Source organism: Littorina saxatilis, linkage group LG6 (assembly GCF_037325665.1).
Source record: "Littorina saxatilis isolate snail1 linkage group LG6, US_GU_Lsax_2.0, whole genome shotgun sequence".
NCBI lineage: Eukaryota > Metazoa > Mollusca > Gastropoda > Littorinimorpha > Littorinidae > Littorina > Littorina saxatilis.
Genome location: NC_090250.1, coordinates 14,812,217 through 14,829,716, shown reverse-complemented (window position 1 = coordinate 14,829,716; position 17,500 = coordinate 14,812,217). Strand labels below are relative to the sequence as shown.

Sequence of the window (17,500 nt, the reverse complement as noted above, 5' to 3'; positions counted from 1 at the left end):
CGTGTGTCTACTACTACTACCCCTTCCACTCCTCCACTACATTATGATAGACAAATACTAAACAAAAGATGAAACCCCACTGAACATTTTGCTTGTGCAGGTACTGTTCAAGCTTTACTGCACTGAGCGGTTTCTCGCCTGAAAATGGCGCGGACTTTGAAGGGCTCTGGGTTGGCGGTGATACCCAGAATGCTCTCTTGTGATGGCGGCTGTCCTCCTTCCGGTGGCAGGAAGCGGAAACGCTGCAGGAGACTCGTCACGTAGAGGTACAGCTCTGTTTGGGCCAGGCTCTTACCCATGCACATTCGTCGGCCTGCAAAAAAGAATACACATTTTGTCACAGTTCTGTTGCAGCTTTGAAGGAGTTATACAATACATGGACTATAAACAACAGCAACACTTTTTTCTTAATTAAAATGATACCCCCAAAAGATGTAAATGTAATATCCGAAACAGCAATACAGTATCTGAGATCATATAAATTCAAGATTTAGATATTAAGCTAGATGAAGTCAAACACTTTTGCTGAGTGAATCACACGTATCAGAGGCTCGTACGGTCTTATACCCATGCACATTTCCAAGACAGATGATCCAGCAGTCTCTCTTGTTTTAGAACAGTTTCATTGCAGTTGTTTCCCTTCAATCAATCAATCAAAATGAAGCTTATATAGCGCGTATTCCGTGGGTACAGTTCTAAGCGCTTGTTTATGATCAAATGAACTTGACTACAGACGTACGTGTGTCTTGTGTTCGTCAGTGTGTGCGTATGTGAGAAAAAAAACAGACAGACAGACATCGTACCAAGAGAAAAAGGAATGTGTTCGTCAGGTCTGATAAGAGTTCCCTCAGGGGAGATAAATCTCTCTGGTCGGAAGCTGAGCGGATCAGTCCACACATCCGGGTCGTGCAGTGCTGACTCAAGGTTGGGCAGAATCATCGTGTCCTTTGGAATGACGTAACCACGGAAAGTGACGTCACGTGTGACGCTGTGAGGCAAGGCGAAGGGACCGTTGACAGAGAGGCGCATTACTTCCAAAATGGTGGCCTCCACGTATACCGTTTCTGATCGATCCTGTTATTCAAACGATGAAAAAGAATGAAGAAAAAACACCTGATGTTTGGCTTTTTCAATTGGTAATAAGAAATAAAATCAGCAAAAACTGATCAAATAAAGAAAGAAAACTTCATTCATTCATAGAACAAAACAACCAACATCAGCCGAGTTGTTGTAGTCTGACTGAGAGAGAGATAACCAACAGACGGTTTATTTTATCATACGGGTCACGCATGCGTGGAGACAGAGACAGACAGGGGCAGATAGATATATTCAGAGACGGGTAGATACGCGTGCAAGCAGATAGATATGTAAGCCTATATATACCTTTGTATGAGCCACATGCTTGTTGCTGAACTTTTTAATACAGTATCAAAAACTATAGACACAACAAACATTTAAACTTGAAAGACAGGGAGAGCTCTGTACAAACAAATATCTTTACATGCTTGTTGTTGAACTTTTTATAGAAGTGTCAAAAATTGAAAAACAAAATAAATCACCAAGACAAGGACAGTATAGACAAAGACAAAGTCAAATTGTCGCATATGGAGGCTTCTTCGGGACAACACATACAAAGGAAAACAAAATGCAAAAGCAAAAGAAGCACAAAACAAACAAGTCGCGTAAGGCGAAATATCAACATTTAGTCAAGCTGTGGAACGCACTGCATTTTTTCATCAAGACCGCATACTCGTAGTTTCGTCAGTCCACCGCTCGTGGCAAAGGCAGTGAAATCGACAAGCCAGAATAGTGCGGTAATGGTTGCGCTGAGCAGGATAACACGCTTTTCTGTATCTCTATTCTTTTTAGCGTACTGAGTTTGTTTTTAATCCAAACATATATCTATATGTTTTTTTAATCAGGGACCGACAAGGAATAAGATGAAATTGTTTCTAAATCGATTTCGGAAAATTAATTTTAATCATAATTTTCATATTTTTACTTTTCAGAGCTTGTTTGTAATCCAAATATAACATATGTATATGTTTTTGGAATCAAAACATGGCGAAGAATAAGATGAAATTGGTTTTGGATCGTTTAAAAAAAAAAAGTTTAATGACAAGTTTTCGATTTTTAATGACCAAATTCATTAATTATTTTTTAAGCCACCAAGCTGAAATGCAATACCAAAGTCCGGCCTTCGTCGAAGATTGCTTTGTCAAAATTTCAATCAATTTCATTGAAAAATGAGGGTGTGACAGTGCCGCCTCAACTTTTGCAAAAAGCCGGATATGACGTCATCAAAGGTATTTATCGAAAAAATCAAAAAGAAATCCGGGGATATCATTCCCAGGAACTCTCATGTCAAATTTCATAAAGATCGGTCCAATAGTTTAGTCTGAATCGCTCTACACACACACACACACACACACACACACACACACACACACACACCACGACCCTCGTCTCGATTTCCCCTCTATGTTAAAACATTTAGTCAACTTGACTAAATGTAAACAAGTCGCGTAAGGCGAAAATACAACATTTAGTCAAGTAGCTGTCGAACTCACAGAATGAAACGGAACGCAATGCAATTTTTCAGCAAGACCGTATACTCGTAGCATCGTCAGTCCACCGCTCATGGCAAAGGCAGTGAAATTGACAAGAAGAGCGGGGTAGTACTTGCGCTGAGAAGGATAGCACGCTTTTCTGTACCTCTCTTCGTTTTAACTTTCTGAGCGTGTTTTTAATCCAAACATAGGCCCTATCATATCTATATGTTTTTGGAATCAGGAACCGACAAGGAATAAGATGAAAGTGTTTTTAAATTGATTTCGACAATTTAATTTTGATAATAATTTTTATATTTTTAATTTTCAGAGCTTGTTTTTAATCCAAATATAACATATTTATATGTTTTTGGAATCAGAAAATGATGGAGAATAAGATAAACGTAAATTTGAATCGTTTTATAAAAAAATATTTTTTTTACAATTTTCAGATTTTTAATGACCAAAGTCATCAATTAATTTTTAAGCCACCAAGCTGAAATGCAATACCGAAGTCCGGGCTTCGTCGAAGATTACTTGACCAAAATTTCAACCAATTTGGTTGAAAAATGAGAGCGTGACAGTGCCGCCTCAACTTTCACGAAAAGCCGGATATGACGTCATCAAAGACATTTATCAAAAAAAAAGAAGAAAAAAAAACGTTCGGGGATAACAATCACAGGAACTCTCATGGAAAATTTCATAAAGATCGGTCCAATAGTTTAGTCTGAATCGCTCTACACACACGCACGCACACACACACACGCACGCACACACACACACACACACACACATACACAGTCACACACACACACACACACACACACACACACACACAAACACACACACACACATACACCACGACCCTCGTCTCGATTCTCTATGTTAAAACATTTAGTCAAAACTTAACTAAATGTAACAAGTCGCGTAAGGCGAAAATACAATATTTAGTCAAGTAGCTGTCGAACTCACAGAATGAAACTGAACGCAACGCAACGCAGCAAGACCGTATACTCGTAGCATCGTCACTCCACCGCCCGTGGCAAAGGCAGTGCCCGTGGAATTGACAAGAAGAGCGGGGTATTCGTTGCGCTGAGAAGGATAGCACGCTTTTCTGTACCTCTCTTCGTTTTAACTTTCTGAGCGTGTTTTTAATCCAAACATATCATATCTATATATTTTTGGAATCAGGAACCGACAAGGAATAAGAAGAAAGTGTTTTTAAATTGATTTCGAAAAAAAAAATTTGATAATAATTTGTATATATTTAATTTTCAGAGCTTGTTTTTAATCCGAATATAACATATTTATATGTTTTTGGAATCAGAAAATGATGGAGAATAAGATAAACGTAAATTTGGATCGTTTTATAAATTTTTATTTTTTTTTACAATTTTCAGATTTTTAATGAACAAAGTCATTAATTAATTTTTAAGCCACCAAGCTGAAATGCAATACCGAACCCCGGGCTTCGTCGAAGATTACTTGACCAAAATTTCAACCAATTTGGTTGAAAAATGAGGGCGTGACAGTGCCGCCTCAACTTTCACGAAAAGCCGGATATGACGTCATCAAAGACATTTATCAAAAAAATGAAAAAAACGTTCGGGGATTTCATACCCAGAAACTCTCATGTCAAATTTCATAAAGATCGGTCCAGTAGTTTAGTCTGAATCGCTCTACACACACACACACACACACACACGCACGCACACACACCACGACCCTCGTTTCGATTCCCCCTCTATGTTAAAACATTTAGTCAAAACTTAACTAAATGTAAAAAGGGTTATAAGATGGAGGGAAACATAAAGGGAAAGAACTCTAGTCACAAAAACAGAAATTTCAGGGGAGGAAAGTAGTTCGAAAAATAAGGCAAAGACACTTACACACTGACTGAATTGTACAAATAATTATGGAGTGTTATAATGTTTAGGTACAGTAACTGGAACACACTTTGTTCAAGTCCAAAAACAAATAGACTGCCAACCTCCAAAATTCAGAATAAAAAATCAAGAACGGTATGTTGTTGGAACGTTTAATTAATGACAAAACAAAACGTTACGTTCACAGATATATCGACCCAGCGGTCTTTTAAGTACACAGACATTTTGTTCAAAGCAAGCACCTGCAGTGTGGGGTGGCGGTCAGCTCCAATGACACGGTCCACCTCCTGGTGACACCTGTCCTGCACGTGGGGGTGACGTAGGAGGTGGACAATGACCCACAGCACTGTGTTGGCCGAAGTCTCCGTGCCCGCTCCCCACAGGTCAAGCAGAGTCTTGACCAGGAAAGTTTCTGTGGAGAAATTGTCTTTCACAGTATATACAGAATGGCACAACACATTTATGCATGGCAAAACGTACTGCAGAGATCGTGTTACCCAGAGATCGTGTTACCCAGAGATCGTGTTACCCAGAGATCGTGTTACCCAGAGATCGTGTTACCCGGAACTTTCAGGCATTTTACCTTTGAAAATCTCAAAATACCGGAAATGAAACCTGCAAACCGGTCATACACACTGGTCAACATTTCGTTAGATTGTTTTTCACCAAACAAAAACATTGTAATCCCTGTGTTTGAGAAACGATTTGGTTGCTTGGTGTTACAGAGTGATCGGATTCTTGTGAGAACCAACGAATAACACAACGAAATGTGGTTGAAAACATAAAATGACTCGGCCTATTTATTCCAACAGCCCATTTTTTAAGGAAAAAAATCCACATTACAGATGAGAACATCAAAAATCTAAACGAGGCTCCCTTTCCTCTGCTAAAACCAATAATCGCTATCGTTAAGAAACTATTTGTAGCATCTCCAAGATTTTGCACAAGATAAAACTCCTTGTGCCCTGCTCACCATTGACAGAAGTCTCCTTCCCACTGCGCTCTCGACGACCCATCTCCTGCAGGTAGCCTTCGATGAAATTACGGGAGGACACCCCCTTCTTCTCATCCTCGTCCTCTTCCTTCTTCATTTCTTCCCCTTCCTTCCTCTTCTTCAGTTGTTCTTGTTGCTCTCTGATGCAAGGCATTAACAGGCTCTCCTCTACCATCTTAACTCGTTCCAATATGACCTGAAAATAACATGGCAAGAGATGGCTCGATCGCTCAACCAAACACAAGCATCTCTCCGAAGGAGATACCTACTATTAACTGATGCATGTCGCACAGTCGATCGTGCGACCAAGCAAAAACACACACACGCACACACAAACACACATACGGACGAGGAGCACCTTAGGTACCGGTCATACGCAGACGGATCTGTGTGACTTCTGTACGTACGAAATCCACATTAGGTACCGTTTGGCTATACACAGTGTGTAACCCGTACGGACGAAGGCGTTAAGTACCTGTTTCCTATACACACTGATGGTTGTGTATAGTGTCAGTAAAGTGTGAATAGGTGAGGATGGAACTTTAACCGTCGATCACTTTACATGTATAACCTCAATTAATATGTTGCATGTTTTGCTTTTGATTTGTATGTTCCTTACTTTGTCATTTTGTTGTTTATGTTTATTTGCTTGTTTGCTTACTTGTCGATTGTTTGCTGGTTCGTTCGTTTACTTTGTTTATTTGTCATGTTGCTTTACTTGTTTATCATTTATTAGACATTTGTATTAGAAGTGAGGACCGGTTGTAAGAAAAGGCGTCACCTTAAACCTCTATCCTTGAAAAATAAAGTTCCATCATCATCATTATCATCTCTCTCTCTCTCTCTCTCTCTCTCTCTCTCTCTCTCTCTCTCTCTCTCTCTCTCTCTCTCTCTCTCTCTCTCTCTCTCTCTCTCTCTCTCTCTCTCTCTCTCTTTTTACATTTAGTCAAGTTTTGTCTGTGCCGGTGTGCGTGCGCGTGTGTAGAGCGATTCAGAGTAAACTACTGGACCGATCTTTATGAAATTTGACATGAGAGTTCCTGGGTATGATATCCCCGGATTTTTTTTTCTTTTTTTCGATAAATGTCTTTGATGACGTCATATCCGGCTTTTTGTAAAAGTTGAAGCGGCACTGTCACACCCTCATTTTTGAATCAAATTGATTGAAATTTTGGCCAAGCAATCTTCGACAAAGGTCGGACTTCGGTTTTGTATTTAAGCTTGGTGGCTTAAAAATGTATTAATGACTTTGGTCATTACAAATCTGAAAATTGTAAATAATTGTTTTTTTATAAAACGATCCAAATTTACGTTCATCTTATTTTTCATTATTTTCTGATTCCAAAAACATATAAATATGTTATATTCGGATTAAAAACAAGCTCTCAAAATTAAAAATATAAAAAATTCTGATCAAAATCAAATTTCCGAAATCGATTAAAAAACAATTTCATCTTGTTCCTTGTCGGTTCCTGATTCCAAAAACATATAGATATGATATGTTTGGATTAAAAACACGCTCAGAAAGTTAAAACGAAGAGAGGTACAGAAAAGCGTGCTATGCAGCACAGCGAAACCATCACCGCGCTAAACAGTCTCGTCAGTTTCACTGGGTTTTGCGCGAGCGGCGGACTACGGTCACTGTGAAAAAATGAAGTGCGTTCAGTTTCATTCTGTGAGTTCCACAGCTTGACTAGAATGTAGTAATTTCGCCTTACGCGACTTGTTTTTTTGGGGTTTTTTTAAATTGGAGAAAACCGGTTTCTTTTTTTGTTGTTTTTTTTTGTGTGGTTTGCATGGTTGTTTATACAAAAAGCAATTGAGGAGCCATAGATGGTTACTTTTTTTTTCTCCTTTTTTTTCTTTTTTTGTTTTTCTTATTCTCGTCCATCCGCTCCCTCCCACCCCCCTCATAATATTCACAAACGTCATATATCACTTCACCTCATCTCGACGTATACATTACTCACAATCTTCTAATGTACATTTTATTTTCCAATAATGATACTATTCAAATCGTATCTATCACCATACTAATATTTACTAATACACATTTTTGCAATCAAAATAATGTGATTAAGTACCTTATTATTTTGGCATATATTACTAGGTTGATAACCAAACAAGACATCGTGTTATGAGAGGTGCACATTTGATCCTGTATTTCTAAAAATATTATGGACAACATTTTCCCAAAAGCTCGTCAACTTCTCACATTGACAAAAAAAGTGTTCAACATAATCAATGTGTTTACAAAATGTACTTAATTTTGTTTCTCTAATTTTCATTTTATTTAATAATATATTCGTGGGATAAATATTATGTAATATTTTTCATTGTAACAATCGCAATCTTTCTTCTTTTGTACATTTGCTTGCAAACAGCCAATGACTGTGATCAAGTTTAACCTGATATTTATGTAACCAAAATGTAGCAGCGCAAGGCTCGCTCGCTTTAGACTGGACTATCAGCATGCGAATCTTTCTCGCGGAGGGGTTAATGATCACAGGGTTCCGTGTGTCAAGGTCATTATTGTGTTCGCCTGCTCGCGGGCTGGCTGTGTTTTTGCGAAATGCAAGCGCTCGCACAGCAGTCTTCACTGCGCGGTACTAAAAAAATCTAGAGGGACTGTATCCTTTCTTTGTGCACAGCTGGTTAAAAGGAATCATATCTCCGTTAACCCAAATATCTTCTATCCATTTTTTTAAATATAAGCTTTTATTTTTATAAACCACTTTTATATTGTTCCACAAACATTGATCGCCAAAGCGATCTTCTCTCTCATAAATCAATGCTTTATTATGGATTCATTTTAAGAGAACTTCTGTCTAAAAGTTTGATCGAATGCATTCAATACCTTGGTTTTAGTAGTGTTGTGGCTTTAAAACAAAGTAAATTTCTTCCCAATACCTGATAAAGACTTAACGGAATCGTTGTCCACGGTTCATGTTTTTGTTGTTGAAGTTTTGCTGCCCATGTCAGTAAAAAAGAAGTCTGCATATCGTGGACGTTTATCATGTTAATACCACCTTCTTCCACCACATTACACAATACATTTCGTTTAACTTTTTCAAAGGCTTTTGTATTTGAATACTTCCTTTTCCAGAGAAACCTGAACAAAATAGTATTCAACTTATCGAGAACTTTAACAGGGGCAAGAAGCGCCTGCATAACGTAAACAAATTGTGAAACTAAGAAGGACTTAATAATACATAATTTGCCGCTTATACTTAAATTTCTTCTTGACCATCTGCAAATGATTTGTTCAACTTTTTCAAGTCTTTTTGGACCAATTTTCCATAATTTCAGAGGCCGGGATGTCATTTTTAAAACTGACTAATTCCCATGATTTTAACCTGGGTATTCCATTTAATATCGCAATATTTCTCTTGACAGTTTTTACGCGATCCCAACCACATTGCTTCCGTTTCACTTTTATTTAATTTTAAGCGAGATATATTGGAAAAATCATCAATAATTTTCAAAACCGTTTCCATGTCGTTTTTATCTTGAAGTAAAACAGTTATGTCATCGGCGTACATAGCCAGTTTCAAGATACGCGATGTTTGTTCTGCAAAACCTACATCTGGTAAGGCAAATCCTTTAATATTGGGGTGACTTCGGATTTGTATTGCTAATAATTCTACACTTATTTCTTCCGAAATCCAACCCATATAATTTATGCAGCTCGTGGTGTTTGTCATTAAACCAATATGTAATGCTATTTGAGACCGTGGAAGAGCCAGGTTGGTTATTGCCCTTTTAACTTCTCTTAAAACTTTAATCCATTTAACAAATTTTTCGCCAAAACCAAATTTTTTAAAGGACCAGACCACATAGTCTTTTGAGATGGAATCGTAGGCTCGGGCGTAGTCAAGGGCAAGTAATATACCTGCTTGATTTCTTTCATTAGCGTAATTAATGACAAAATCAATTAATCTAATCAAGTTACTTGCCTTTCTTCCCTTAATACATCCTGTCTGATCTTCTGACACGAGGTCAGAAATAACACCAGATACGCGCTGCGATAAACATGTTGCCAGCATTTTATAATCTGTATTGGTTACAGATATAGGGTTTCCAATTCTTAAGGCTATCTCTCGGCAAATCTTTATCCTTATGGATCAACGTGATAACTGCTCTTTTCTGAGTATCTGACAATTCACCGACTCTAAATGCACTTTGAAGGGAATTAACCACCATCATTTTTACTTTAGGCCAACATTTTTTCATGAAACTTGTAGTCAATCCGTCTAAACCTGGTGACGAACCATTTTTTAATAAAGACAGCGCCCTGCCGATTTCTAACACGGTAAAATCAGTTTCCAAACCACATTTTCGTTCGTCATTTAACTGAGGAATATTTAAATTAAGAACTTTACTTTCAGCATCCTTCTCATCCTTCCCATTTTTATCAAACACGTTATTGTAAAATCTCACTTGCTCCTGTAAAATTCCTTTTTGCGTCGTTATTGAGAGCCATTTTCATCTATTAATCTGTCCATAAATTTTCAATCAGCTTTCACTTTTTCCATATTTAAAAAATATAATATCACTTCACATGCACAATTCTATATAACATATTACAACCAAACACAATAGCAAATAAGCAAAAAACCTCAGAACATGGTTTGAAAGGGTAGCTTTATTGGTCTTTTTTTCGAACGAATGTAAGGATCACTATATCCCGCCAAACCGCAACACGGTGGCCTAGTGGTAAGGCGTCCGCCCAGTGAGCGGGAGGTCGTGGGTTCGAACCCCGGCCGGGTCATACCTAAGACTTTAAAATTGGCAATCTAGTGGCTGCTCCGCCTGGCGTCTGGCATTATGGGGTTGGTGCTAGGACTGGTTGGTCCGGTGTCAGAATAATGTGACTGGGTGAGACATGAAGCCTGTGCTGCGACTTCTGTCTTGTGTGTGGCGCACGTTAAATGTCAAAGCAGCACCGCCCTGATATGGCCCTTCGTGGTCGGCTGGGCGTTAAGCAAACAAACAAACAAACAAACAAAATATATCTCGCCAACTAGAGTTATTACGGCTTGTTGATTTTGCCAATACAAAAGTCATTTTTTCTCACTTCATTGGTGCAAACAGTGTAATATTGTGTTGTAAATTCTATTGTTATGCGATTGTTGTTATATTTGTAAGCATAAGAGAGAGAGAGAGAGAGAGAGAGAGAGAGAGAGAGAGAGAGAGAGAGAGAGAGAGAGAGAGAGAGAGAGAGAGAGAGATTTTTCACTCCATCAAAGTATCTCCTTTTGAATGCTAAATATAAGTCAGGGAATACGTCTAAAAATGGCCTCCAAATTCCAGGAAATATGTATATTACCTGGATATTTTAGGGAATATATATATATTCATTGAGTGAAACAGGGAATACGTATAAATCAAATCTCTTATATTATTAAAAGCTGCATCAAAAGGTGTGCAACATTGATATCGGGACTACACAAAATAGAATGTTTATATAATGGGTGGTGGTGGATAATGCTGTCTGGATTAAAATATAAAAAGAGGTAAACAGGTGGCGAACTGTTCAGTTTCACTGACGGTTTAGTCTTCAGTGACAATGCAAATAACAAATCAGAGGTGATTCTTGCTAAACATCAAGCTTTTATTTATTCGTATGAATTTAGCAATGAAAAACGGATTGACAATTAAGGGTAAAGAGAGAGGGGGGGAGAAAGAAGGAGGGGGAGAGAGAGGGAGGGGGGAGAGAGGGAGGGGGGGAGAGAGGAACGGGGGAAGAGAGGCAGGGCGAGAGAGAGGGATGCGTGGGGCTGGCGGTGGGGGTTGGGGGGGGGGGGGGGCGTGGAGAGGAGCAGCTAGTCGTAGAGCGGTTCGACTCGCGCAGTGGCTATACATTACACGGTTCGCGTGCCATCAATTAGCACGTCGTCAAGCAGGTAACCCGCTGAGAAACCTAATGGAGAGCTAGAGAGACAGCTGGACGCATTCCTTGTTTATGGTCAGCAGATTAATGTACTGCCACACTGAGATTGAAGTAGCAGAGGGTTACATCGGACTGGGTGGCCGAGTGGTAACGCAGTTGCGCTCGGAAGCGAGAGGTTGCGAGTTCGACCCTGGGTCAGGGCGTTAGCAATTTTCTCCACACCTAGGTGGTGGGTTCAAGTGCTAGTCTTTCGGATGAGACGAAAAACCGAGGTCCCTTCGTGTACACTACATTGGGGTGTGCACGTTAAAGATCCCACGATTGACAAAAGGGTCTTTCCTGGCAAAATTGTATAGGCATAGATAAAAATGTCCACCAAAATACCCGTGTGACTTGGAATAATAGGCCGTGAAAAGTAGGATATGCGCCGAAATGGCTGCGATCTGCTGGCCGATGTGAATGCGTGATGTATTGTGTAATAAAAATTCCATCTCACACAGCATAAATAAATCCCTGCGCCTTGAATATGTGCGCGATATAAATTGCATAAAATAAAAATAAAATAAATAAATCCCTGCGCTTAGAACTGTACCCACGGAATACGCGCGATATAAGCCTCATATTGATTGATTGATTGACATCCTCATATAGTCACAGTATACTGACACCAGTCCTAGCATGATAGAGCGGCTGTCACTATAGGTGTCTCTCTTTGTGTGTCTGTATCATATTACTTGTGATTAAAACAAAAAATGCCTGATAGGAAACAAATAGAAAAAAAATGTTATGACAGAGATTCCCCTAATATTTCCGAATGTCATTTCTACAATGACGCTTTGAATAACGTCTTGATAAAAGTTGGTTGACGTGAAATGTGGCTTGAAAAAAAAGAGCATTAAAACCTTTAACGTAATGCAACAAGCAGAGAATGCAGAGAATATGGAATATTAGCTGTCATAGGGGTACGATACCAGTTAATCACGTTTAACCGAATGTTTGGAGATTCGAGAGTGGAGGGTGTCATTATTGAAGAGAGAGAGAGATGGAGAGAGAGGAGAGTTGGAAAAAGAGAGAGTGTGTGTAAGAAGGTGAGAGACAGAGGGCGATGGGGAGAGGTTGAGTGATCATATGAGGGGTGTTGTCAATATTAGAAAGATAGAGGGGGAGAGAAGGAGAGAGAGATGGGAGGGTGAAGAAAGAGAGAGAGTGTGTAAGATGCCTCCATAAGAGATGTAGCCTAGAATAAAAGCAATGTCCCTCGATGCATGTATTATTTCTCTTAACGAGTATAAAATAAGTTATGTAAGTCATTTTTCGTAGGCCTAATATGAAAACAATAATGTTGAAGTCTGAATCCAGTATCATTATTTTGAACTGTTTCGGTCTATACATGTAGTCTGCTTAAAGCAAAACGCTTCCGTGTAGCATAAATATATATCTTTCATGTTCTCTTGGGACGGGCCAGGGAATGTGTTACAAACTAACGCTTGCTTATTAGCAAGCCCAGTCAGTTCTGTACGCGAGTAGTAAAACATGATAGCGGTCAGTGGATCAGTTACCAACATTCCTACTGACATCTGGTAGTGATTTAGTCTTGATGGTGATCGGTGCTTTCCTTCGTTAGCCACTGGACTTGTCAGTTACATTTTGACGATTATCTGAGCGACCCCTTTTACAGAAAATTCAAATAGCAACCGAACCCATTCATGGAAGATCATATAGGATGTACATTAGGTCCCTAATCACGAAGACGGTCACCTAGAAACTCGCTCAAATATGTGATTTTTCTTGATACATTGTTAACTAATCTAAAAGATTGGAGTTTTCCTAACAATACACACACACACAACGTATTCGTTTTGATAACAAAAATAATGATATGGCATGTATCAATAGCCGGCATGTGATAAAGGGGTAACAAAATAATAATTAACAAGTGACCATAAGGATCCTAATACTTTCCGTTTATCATCTCGTGCTGTGGTTGTTGTTTTATTATTTAAAGTCTTCTTCATCGAAATGATAAGACATCTCGGGCTGATTGGTCCTGATATGGCTCAAAAGAGTCGGCTGGACCGAAAGCAAATATCAAGTAAAGTATCTGGGGCTGATAGAACATATAGACCCTAACGGGTGTAAAGTGAGCATATATTAAAACCCTTCCTGGCAGGATAATATGGTACCTAGGGTCACCAAAGTTCAGAGCTTCTCGGCATCGACTCCGATGAGCATGCTTCCGAATAGTGGTGTCACCAGTTTTATCAGTTTTTGGAGAAAAGTGGGTGCAAACGAAAACATTTAAACCATGCCTGACGGGATAATGTTGGCACTAGGATCATCAAACTACAGAGCAAATCAATATCAATCACCACAAACTGGGGCCTTAATTTCGGAGAAAATAACTGTGTCCTTACTGGAGACAATTGAGTTTGTTTGTTTGTTTGCTTAACGCCCAGCCGACCACGAAGGGCCATATCAGGGCGGTGCTGCTTGGCGTAGAACGTGCGCCACACACAAGACAGAAGTCGCAGCACAGGCTTCATGTCTCACCCAGTCACATTATTCTGACACCGGACCAACCAGTCCTAGCACTAACCCCATAATGCCAGACGCCAGGCGGAGCAGCCACTAGATTGCCAATTTTAAAGTCTTAGGTATGACCCGGCCGGGGTTTGAACCCACGACCTCCCGATCACGGGGCGGACGCCTTACCACTAGGCCAACCGTGCCGGTTAGACAATTGAGTACATGTATACGAAATAGCATTTCCTGACGGGGATAATTTTGAGTGACACCAGGGTCATCGATCCGCAGGACATAATTATGAGCGTTTATTCCCATGGACCTCGAGCTCATAGCCAAAATGAGTTTCAATAGCTTTACCTATTTGGGAGAAATGAGTACATATATATGTTAGTCATATTGAGAACAGACACAAGTCAAACGGGATAATTGCACTATGATCAACAAACTACTTTGTTTGAATGCAAATGTGTTGTTTGTCCCCCAGAGGGTGGACGTTTGCGTTTGTTCCGGTCAGTCTATATGTCACACAAGTCACTAAAATATCACTCACGCGAACTGTCAAGACGCAAAATAGATAAGTTGGTAAATTGCTCTCCTAACGTGACAAAACGAAAGTGTCTGAGGCAGGAGATCGAATCCCATTGGCGTCGTTAATTTAAAAAAAAAGCTCACTGGGTGACGCAGGGGTTTGTCGGACCTGTTCTTCTTAGGGGTTGGGGGGGGGGAGGTGTTGCGTTGTTGTTGTTGTTTTTTGGGGGAGAAGAACATTGCAGTTATGATAAAAAAAAATTCTGTCAATATTTGTCCCGCGCTAATCTGTGTGAAATCGCTTACCGTTGCCAATCATAATTCATATATTAATACAGGTACTGGTAGCCTCAGTCACACGAAATTGCTAATTTCTGTGGTACTGGGCAACTTTCACGTTATTCCTTTTGCATGGGCATAGTGGAGGCCACCTCAATCAGGACTGGCTGGGACTAATGTGTTTATTTTTTTTAATTAAGTGGGTTTATTTGAACATTAAATATTTTTACCTACCGCCGGATGCCCTTAGGCACCCCTGAAGCTCGACATGCAGCCGTCCGGGATAAAACTGCCCGAGAATCCAATAAACACTTTAGACAACACAGTATCATGTCAAATCAAGTTCACTCTCAAACCTATCAAGTTATTATTGTTGTTACTTATTGGAATGGCAAACGGAACATCCATTGCCTATGGTTTTTGTAATGTCATAGCTGTATTTCTCCCTGAAACTTTTGCAAATTATTAGTAGGCCAGTTGGTTAGGACACTCTTGCTTCATCACGTTCTAATCACGCACGTTCGAATCCACGCGGTGTCACTTTTTTTTCTCCCTTTCCCCTACGCTACATTACTTTTCAGGGAATGTGTGCTGTTCATTGTTATTTTATTTTACTGATACGTTTTTTATAATTTAATTCGTCATCCAGCGGGGACGTTTGCGATTGTTCCATTCCGTAAGTATGTATGTATGTCACAATATAGGAACTGCGATAAATCCTGAACGGCTAAGTATTTTTCAACCAAACTTTGTAGGTAGATGTAGACACACGATAGCCTATTGCGTGCAACATTTATATTGGATAGGTCAAAGGTCAAGGTCATTACGGGGCCCGATGGTCAAAATACATAATCAGCCATGTCTCCCAAAGTTCTGGGAATATTTCAATGAAACTTTTTTTCATTACATACTCTGAGGACGGGTCTACAAAATAGCAGTTAAAAATTACATAATCACAGCAAAAATGTTTTTCTCAGAAAATCGAGTTGAATTTTTTTTTCTTTTTTTCCCCCTTAAGTTGAAGGGACTAATGTGCTGCGTCTTCATGTTTAATTTCATTTAAAAAAAATGGTTGGCTGGTTCCAAAGTTATAAGGGTTTTAACCATCATATTTGTGGTAATCATATGACTGATAGTTATAAGGCTTCGCTGATCAGGGGAGCTAATCTCCTCCACTGAATCACCATCGCTTTGAAGCTATGAATACAATAATAAATCAGTCATGATTCAGACAAGATAAGTCGACCATTGCAACAATAATAGCAATTGATAATGGTATGGATTCGCATAGACACTTTAATATCCACACCATCAGTGATTAATGAAAATCATAAAACATTTGTTACATCCCGTGAGGAGCACGAGTATTGCTAGTGATAATAATAATAAACATTTAGAATCCGAATACTTCCTAATGCAAGGAGCCCTAGTCGTTTACATAAACCGAAGATGGGGAGGTAGAACTTTTCTCTCCCTTCTTCAATGCTAGCGTTCTTGGCCAGCGCACGGTAACTTGATACCAACACGAAAAGGAACGCTGAAACCATGGTCCTGTGGCGCCGCTAACCCGTAACCGGTGGTCAGCATCTGAGTTACAGTGCTAGCTCGGCGAAGCCACGGCGAAAGGGCTACGGCTGTAACCCGATAACGGCACCGGCTGATACGATAACAAGTTCACGCTGATATCAATGGCCTTGCTGCATCGCCAACTACCCTTCTGAGGCTCGGGCACCCCGCTGCACCAGCCTCTCCTTTCACCTCTACTTCTGGTGGCCCAATCGGAGGTGCCTCTGCTAGCCACCGATGCTCTGGTTGCTTCAACTTTACGTGATATTTGACATCCTTGACCTCTGATAACATCTAGCCTTGTGTAGAGCACTTGATCACAAAATCAGGACTATTATAATTAAGACAAGTACTATACACTTATAACTTTTTTCATATTTTTTTCTTGCTGTTTATTTTTAGTATTATCATAAAACCATTAATATTACAATTAAGTTCTCATGACCCACAATCTTGACAATAACTGAAATAATGACATCAGTGACTATGCCTTGAAGCTCTTGGACAACATTCAAGTGTGTGATATTTATACTGATATTACTGACTTGAAAAATAACTGTGAAGTAAAATGCTTATACTGTCTTAATATACTGTTTAAAACGTTCGCCAGAGACGTTTCTGTTTAATTTTGGTAGCACTTATTTGAGCCTCGTGCTTTTGTGTTTCTTCATCTTGCCCTTTCTATTGTAATTCGGACTGTTGGATAAATATGTATTTAAACCAAAAGAAGGCGTACTTCTCTTTTTAACTGTCAATAGTTCGATGAAACAACGCATCAGTTCAGGCGCAGTCAAGTCCAGACAAGCCCCTGTCAGTCACTCCAGTACACGCGTTCTGAATGCACGACAAGCTTGATACTGTTAGTTAAACACTTCCCCTCCGCCTTTGGTAACTTGACACTGATAGCGCGGCGGGGAGGTAGCTCAGTTGTTAGCGCGCTGGCTTTGTAGCCAGTCGGTCGCTATCAGCGTGGGTTCGATCCCCACGTTCGGCGAGAGATTTATTTCTCGGAGTCAACTTTGTGCAGACTCTCTTCGGTGTCTGAACACCCCCGTGTGAACACATGCGCACGAAAAAGATCCCACGTTCACAGCGAAAGTCTCAGGGCTTGGAAAACACGAAGACACGCATGCATCATCTCTCGTCTCCGATTATAATGATCGTATTTCGATACTTTGACGAGACAAACCCAATGCTGGTGTGTCGAAGAAGACAGCCACAGCGGCCTTGTTCGAATCAAAGTATCACACCATAACTTCAACGTATTACCAATACCTGT

General features: G+C 39.8%; 1 protein-coding gene across 1 annotated transcript in view; it reads right to left on the bottom strand.

The window, feature by feature from the left end:
* Positions 1-17,500, bottom strand: part of LOC138968590 (cytochrome P450 2U1-like) — a 23,001-nt gene that overhangs the window by 534 nt on the left and 4,967 nt on the right. Inside the window, exons 2-5 of the mRNA XM_070341180.1 lie at positions 5,409-5,625; positions 4,678-4,847; positions 804-1,074; positions 1-313 (exon numbers count right to left, since the gene is read on the bottom strand). The exon at positions 1-313 is cut by the window's left edge and continues 534 nt beyond it. Of these exons, the coding sequence (XP_070197281.1) occupies positions 108-313; positions 804-1,074; positions 4,678-4,847; positions 5,409-5,625 (864 nt within the window). The 3' untranslated portion in view covers positions 1-107. The remainder of the gene's footprint in view (positions 314-803; positions 1,075-4,677; positions 4,848-5,408; positions 5,626-17,500) is intronic.